The 7,500-nt window shown below is 42.3% G+C and overlaps 1 protein-coding gene across 2 annotated transcripts in view; it reads left to right on the top strand.

The window, feature by feature from the left end:
• The window catches only part of LOC143282747 (protein henna-like), a 46,183-nt gene that overhangs the window by 14,051 nt on the left and 24,632 nt on the right, over positions 1–7,500 (top strand). Inside the window, exons 2-4 of one of the 2 annotated variants that reach the window (XM_076588494.1) lie at positions 296–415; positions 2,047–2,230; positions 3,866–3,892. In XM_076588494.1, the coding sequence (XP_076444609.1) occupies positions 296–415; positions 2,047–2,230; positions 3,866–3,892 (331 nt within the window). The remainder of the gene's footprint in view (positions 1–295; positions 416–2,046; positions 2,231–3,865; positions 3,893–7,500) is intronic. The other variant, XM_076588495.1, reaches the window with a different exon arrangement.

The following is a 7,500-nucleotide window of genomic DNA, read 5'->3' as shown; positions in this document are numbered from 1 at the left end:
TTTTTTCTTCTTTTTTTTTACACTAATATTCACATGCATTCCCTTTCCTTTATACACTACTTTACTCCTTTCCGTCTAAAAACACTTATAGTGAATAGACGTTAAACTGAAGAAAACACACACACACACACACACACACACACACACACACAAACAAACACACCACACACACAAACACACCACACACACACACACACACACACACACACACACACACATGACGCTTTTCTTTTCTTTTTTTCTTTTTTTTTCTTTTTTTTTCAAGGCCTTTGATTTGAATTCTGTTGTCGGACAGACGGGGAAGAGACCGCAGATCTATGTGCACGACTATGTGGACAAGGAGGGAAGCACCACCCTCATCTTCTCCCTTCCCGAGAAGGTTGGAGCTCTGGCGGACGCCCTCAAGGTTTTTGAGGTGAGACCGATACACTGAAGAGTCTGCTTGCTTGCCTGCACTCTTGATAGAATGAGGGCGGCGGCAAGCATGATTGTGGAGTTCAAGTCATTTTCATCAACTGCCAAGCAGCTGCGCGTGCATGTGCAAGCGCACGCACTCACACAGACGTACACACACACACACACACACACACACACACACACACACACACACCTACGTGAGATTTAGGCGGATGACGTGTGTGTGTGTGTGTGTGTGGTGGGTGTAGTGGTGGTGGTGAGGGGATTAAAAGAAAAGAGATATACACTCCCGCATGTAACGCTGTCATTTAAACGAGTCAGTTTGTGTGTGTGTGTGTGTGTGTGGTGGGGCTGGTGGTGTTGGGGGGGGGGATTAAAAGAAAAGAGATATACACTCCCGCATGTAACGCTGTCATTTAAACGAGTCTGTGTGTGTGTGTGTGTGTGTGTGTGTGTGTGTGTTTTAACTCAACGGACACATTTTGTTCTTTGTTTGTTTTGATATAATCCACTTAAAGAGGCAGCGATATGTGCATTCTGTCAGATACAAAAAATGAATTTCAGTTCTTGATTAATGACTTATGACGACTCCATCCACAAGCTTCCTCACCCATCTCTCTCTCTCTCTCTCTCTCTCTCTCTCTCTCTCTCTTTCTCCCTCCCCCCCCTCTCTCTCTCTCTCTCCCTGTCTTTCTCCCTTTCTCTCTCTCTCTCTCTCTCTCTCTCTCTCTCTCTCCCCTGTCCTCTCTCTCTCTCTTTTTCTCTCTCCCCCTCTCTCTGTCTCCCTCTCTCTTTCTCTCTCTCTCCCCTCTCTGTCTCTCTCCCTCTCTCTTCCCCTTCTTCTCTCTCTCTCTCTCTCTCTCTCTCTCTCTCTCTCCCCTCTTTCTTTCTTTCTCTCTCCCCCCCTCTCTCTCTCCCCTCTCTCTCTCTCCTCTGTCTCTTTTTCTCCCCCCTCTCTCTCCCCACTCTCTCTCTCCCCTCTCCCCCCTCTCTGTCTCTCTCCCTCTCTCATCCCCTTTCTCTCTCCTCTCTCTCTTTCTCTCTCTCCCCGCTCTCTCTCTCCCCCTCTCTGTCTTTCTCCCTCTCTCTTTCTCTCCCCTCTCTCTCTCCCCCTCTCTCTCTCCTCTGTCTCTTTCTCTCCCCCTCTCTCTTTCTCCCTCTCTTCCTCTCTCTCCATCTTTCTCCCTCTCCCTTTGTCTCTCTATCCCTCTCTCTCTCTTCCTCTCTCCTTCTCCCTCCTCTCTCTCTTTCCCTCTCTCTATCCCCCTCTCTCCCCCTCTCTCTCCCCTCTCTCTCTCCCCTCTCTGTCTCTCTCCCTCTCTCTTCCCCTTTCTCTCTCCTTCTCTCTCTCTTTCTCTCTCCCTCTCTCTCTCTCCCCTCTCTCTTTCTTTCTTCTCTCCCCCCTCTCTGTCTTTTTCCCTCTCTCTTTCTATCTCTCCCTTCTCTCTCTCTCCCCTCTCTCTCTCTCTCTCCCCTCTCTCTCCCCCCTCTCTCCCTCTCCCTCCTCTCTCTCTTTCCTTCTCTCTATCCCCCTCTCTCCCCCCTCTCTCTCTACCACTCTCTCTCCCCTCTCTCCCCCCCTCTCTCTCCCTCCCTTCACCCACCCTGTCCTGTCCTGTCTGGGTCCAGAAAAACCACGTGAACCTTCACCACATCGAGTCCCGACCGTCCAGTGAGGCCAAAGACAGCTACGAGTTCTTCGTGGCTTGCGACAACCTGAGGGGGGGCTTGGAGGAAGCCATCGACACCCTGAGGGATCACACCACGTCCTTGCAAGTCCTGTCGCGGAACCCTAAGGAACAGGGAGACGAAGGTGAGAGAACTTTTTTTCTTTTTGTCGTCCCCCCCCCCCCCACCCCCCCTCACAAAGATGGGTGTATCTTTTTTTCTTTTTCTTTTTTTTCTTTTTTTTTTTTTGTTGCTTCCTCACACAGGTGAGTGAATCTTTTTTTTTTCTTTTTTTTTCTTTGTTCTTATTGTTGCTTTCTCAAAAAGGTGAGTGAATCTTTTTTTTTCTTTTTTTATTGTTGTTTTCTTACAAAGGTGAGTGAATCTTTGTTGTTGTTCTTATTGTTGCTTCCTCACGAATGTGAGTGATTTTTTGGTTTTTTGTTTTGTTTTTTGTTTTTGTTTTTTTTGCTTCCTCACGAAGGTGAGTGATTTTTTTTTTTTTTTTTTTTTTTTTTTGCTTCCTCACGAAGGTGAGTGAATGTTTGTTGTTGTTGTTCTTGTTGTTGCTTCCTCACGAAGGTGAGTGATTTTTTGTTGTTGTTTGTTTTTTTTTTTGTTGCTTCCTCACGAAGGTGAGTGAAACTTTTTTCTGCTTCCTCCCCTATGTATCTGTGTATGAAGTAACCACGGTTGACACTTTGCAGTTATGTGGGGGGGGTTTGTTGGGGTTTTTTTTTTGTTTTGTTTTTTTGTTTTTTTTTTGTTTTTTTTTTTTTTTGCTTCCTCACAAAGGTGAGTGAATCTTTTTTGTTGTTGTTGCTGCTTCCTCACAAAGGTGAGTGATTTTTTTTTTTTTTTTTTTTTTTTGTGCTTCCTCCTCTGTGTATGAAGTAATCACGGTTGACACTTTGCAAACAGTTATGTGTTATTATCATGCTGTTTTATATCCTCACCTGACTGTAAAATGATCATTTTGGAGAGAAGGGTTAAGAAAAAACTTACAAAATTAAAGTCATCAGGACTGAGTAGTACGAGCGATCTTTGCAGCGATAAGTTTCCTTAGCGTTGAGAACGTCCCTAAGTCCATGTGAGATTTAATTGGCGTTGAGTTAGGAGCGTTCTCAACGTAAGCAAACTCAGCCAAGATCGCTCATACCCTATCCCTAGAGAACAGCCGGCCTTTCCTCCCCTTGTTTGCTGTGTACTCGGACAACATCGCCTGCATGTTTGAAGACTGTGTATTTGTCAGTATCAGTATCAGTAGCTCAAGGAGGCAGTCACTGCGTTCGGTCAAATCCATATACGCTACACCACATCTGCCGAGCAGATGCCTGACCAGCAGCGTAACCCAACGCGCTTAGTCAGGCCTTGAAAATAAATAAATAAAATAAAATAATAAATTAATAATTAAATTAAATAAATACATAAATAATAATAGATAAATACATAAAAAATACTACTACTAATAATAATAATGATATTCATTTGTCAGTGTATACTGAGCGTAAATCGAAACTTCTGTTTGGGTGTGTCGTTTTTGAATATCGGTTGTTGTGTTGTTTGTTGTTGTAGTTGCGGGGTTTTGGGAGGGTTTTTATTTGGTTGTTTTTTTGGGGGGGGTTTGTTTGTTTTGTTTTTTTGTTTTTTGTTGCTGGTTGTTGTTTTTTTTTAATACTGCTCAAAAGAAGTTGAGAAACACGTGTGATTTTTCTGGGAAAAGCGAGTTTTGCTATGTGTGAGTTGCTGTATATGTTTGTTGTTGATTCATGTCGTTCAGGTCGACAGCAGTCAGGAGCCTTTGCAGGTCAGTCGTCTCCTGTACACTCAGCATGCTGATCAGTGGCGTGTGGCTTGTGGTGCAGCTAGCTGTGGAGAATGCTCCGCTATGTTTTGTTCATGCTAGTGCTTGACGTCTTTCGCTTTCTCGTTGGCCACAAAATGAAAGCAACGTGCTCATAGATAAAGGCGCAGGATATATATATATATATGTATGTATGTATGTGTGTGTGTGTTTGTGTGTGTGTGTGTGTATGCGTGTGTGTGTGTGTGTGTGTCTATCTATCTATATAATATATATATATATACATATATATGTATATGATTATATATATATATATATATGTGTGTGTGTGTGTGTGTGTGTGTGTGTTCATGCGCACATACATACATACATACATCAAGATAATTCACAACGTGACGTTCCCAAGCTATGTGTTTTCAAACCAGTTTTTCTTTCTTTCTTTTTTCTTTTTTTTCTTTTTTTTTCTTGTTGTTTTTTGGTTTTCCAAGGTAGTAATGTGTCCGTTGGTCTCGGGGTCATGTTCTGTGCGTTCAGCTGGATAAATTAAATAGACCCACATTTGTGTTAACCTCTTCAGTGCTGGAGCAAAAACAGTAGAAAGTGGTGTTTCGAGTCATATAACTTTCCGAAACACTAAGCCTAAAACGAAGAAAATGGTCTGGAGATATACCACTCTAGATAAACTGTGTGAATTTTCAGCCTTCCAGAGTTATTTCCCTTCATCAGTGACATTACTATGCACGTAGGTGATACGTGCTGTGGCAATCAAGAAGTTAATTCTTTTTTTCTTTTTTCTTTTTAACTCACTCAGTACGGCCAGTCCTCTCTTCTCCTCTACACAGACACCTCGGATGTCCAGTGGGTGTCTCAATGACCCAACCTTTAGCTTCCGTCGTCAGAATTGTGGTATCTTTGTCAACATTCACCTCTTCAGTGTAAGAGCCTTCCGCTTGTAATATTTTGATGGTGGTAATTGGGGTGAAACGCTGTTAACGTCGTCTCTTTCGCCGTTCGTATGGAGAGAGTTAAGGATGCTAAGGTCTTCTGCACCAATTAAGTATTCTGTTGAAGCTCAGTGCGTTTCCGATCCAATTTTCAACCTCGAAAACACGTTAGTTTCAATGCTTTGTGGATGCTAGGGTATGTTCTGCAGCTAGCTAACCGTCTGGATATGTCTCATTTTCTACGATGGTTCGTTTGTTATGGTTAACCTGTTTCAGCGTTCGTGGGCTTCCAACCGTTGCGTTCTCTGGTACAGATATCGATCTGTGCATGGGGCTATTTCGTGCTTGATCGTATTTTCCTCGCCGTTTAGGCAGCCATACTTTGTTTTCCATTATCAGTTTTGGTTTAAGTTTTATCTATTCAACCAAGTACCATGCATAAGAATTATTATATTCACTTGACGATGCTTGCCAAGTCTTTTTTGGGTCGTCTGTGGGGAAACGAATAGGGTATCAGATGAAGATTTATTTAGACGTTATAATGATCTGGTTTTGTCAGTATTCTGAAAGAAAAACGGAAAAGAAACAAAGAATTTTTTTTTTAATCTTAGGCTTCTCCGGGAACCGGTTTTTTAGAGCAGGAGATGGACGTTCGGGTTCTTTTTCCAAAGATAAAACAAATTCAATCCCAAAACCCACCTAATTATGAACACTCTTGACTGTTAAGACATAAGTTGTGTAGCATATGAGAAGGTTACGTTTCTTCAGTTCCTTGTTGTTCCATACTTTTTTCCCCCACGTCGTCCAGCTCTGAGCTCCATGGTGTGTTCGTTGTTTTCAGTTGTTGTTTTTTTCTGCAACTAGACAAAACAAGTTTATCCCCAACCCCACCTACTTATGAAATAGTAAATGGACACTCTTGGCTGTTAAAACATCAGTTTGTAGTGTATGAGAAGGTTATATTTCTTCAGTTCTTTGTTGTTCCATACTTTTCCCTCGCCCTCTAGTTCTGAGCTCCATGGTGTGTTCGTTGTTTTCAGTTGGTTGGTGTTTTTGTTTGTTTTTGTTTTGTTGTTGTTGTTTTTGCAACTTTTTAAGAAGCAAGGCAGCTTCCCCCCCCCCTACCCCCACCCCCACTCCCCCGCCCACCAAACCATCCCCCCCCCTCACCCCCTATTTCTGTCACTGCCTTATGAAATTCCTTGCATGATGCAAAAAAAAAAAGGCGCACAAACTTTGTTTTCATGGCTCATCTCATGTAATGCCCTTCCTTCCCTCATGGACTTTCCTGCACTGTCTGACTATGTAGGCTAGCTATATGCACTCCCACAGCTTTGCGGTCGGGGTGTGTGAGTGTGTGTGTGTTCGCCTGCGCACGCATGTGCACACACACACGCACGCTCTTTTTCTCTCTCTCTTTCTCCCTCTCTCTCTCTGTCTCTCTCTCTCTCTCTCTCTCTCTCTCTCTCTCTCTCTCTCTCTCTCGCATATTTGATGTTGTTTAACTTAGACGAAAGGGGAAAAAAATGCTGGGTGTCTTTAGTAAAAAATACTTTATTTAGACTTGGGTTTGGATATGTCTGGTTGCAACAAGGCGTTGGTTGTGAGCAAACATTTTTGTCATTATTTAAGCAAAGAATGAAAGATATATTTATGCAGGAGTGGGACGAGTCAGTAATGTCTAAAGATATATATCATAACTACAGACTGTTTAAAACTGGTTTTCAGTGTGAGCAATATTTTGAATATGTGGATAAAAAGTGTTTTAGGGACTGTTTAGTAAAATTACGGCTTGGTTTGCTCCCAATAAATGGATCATTTTTTAGAAGAACATTCAAATGTAATTCAAATTACGCATGTAAACGTTGTAATGTAATCGAAGATGAAAAGCATTTTATAAACAATTGTGTCCTTTACAATGACCTGCGGCAAAAACATCTGAACTCTGAAGGTCAATCGTATGTTCACTTGATGAAGAATGGTTCTGTTTACAGTATTCGTAAACTATGCGTTTATATATTTAATGCCCTGAAGATACGACAGGAATTCTGTGACAACAATGATGAAAGTTAGAATTAATTTACAATGCACGAGAAGCACTTTTGTTCTACAGGTTAAGTTAGTGCGTATTTTACATTTTGTTGTGGTTGAGTGATCACCATATTGTGTACTTTTGACCTCTTTCTAGGGGCCGGAGGCCTGGAGATTAAAGTTTTGTTCTTGTTCTTGTTCTTGTTCTCTCTCTCTCTCTCTCTCTCTCTCTCTCTCTCTCTCTTGCTTTTCTTTTATGTTTAGTCCGTTTCACTCCACTGCACGTATGTATTGCGTGACTTTTGTGTTATCAAGAGTGCGCGTGGGTGATTTAAGTGTCTCACGGAGTGTTATAATGACCGAGGGGCTTCTAGAGTTACGGCTATTTTCGATAGTCAGTTGTAGTTAGTATTAAGTTAACACAAGGGGTTGGGTTTCCAGTTAAAAAAAAAAAAATAAAATATATAAAACAACACGCACACAAAAAGGTACTTGAGAAATGAACTTGGCAGGAGTGTGTTGCAGTATCAAGCACTGTGTGTGTGTGTGTGTGTGTGTGGACTGGGTGGAAGAAGAGTGCGGAAGAAGAGGGTGGATGGGAGGTAGGGGGTGGGTCAGGTCAGGTCAGGTCAGGTC

The sequence above is a fragment of the Babylonia areolata genome, chromosome 6, assembly GCF_041734735.1.
Source record: "Babylonia areolata isolate BAREFJ2019XMU chromosome 6, ASM4173473v1, whole genome shotgun sequence".
NCBI lineage: Eukaryota > Metazoa > Mollusca > Gastropoda > Neogastropoda > Buccinidae > Babylonia > Babylonia areolata.
This window is presented reverse-complemented; position numbering and strand designations above follow the sequence as displayed.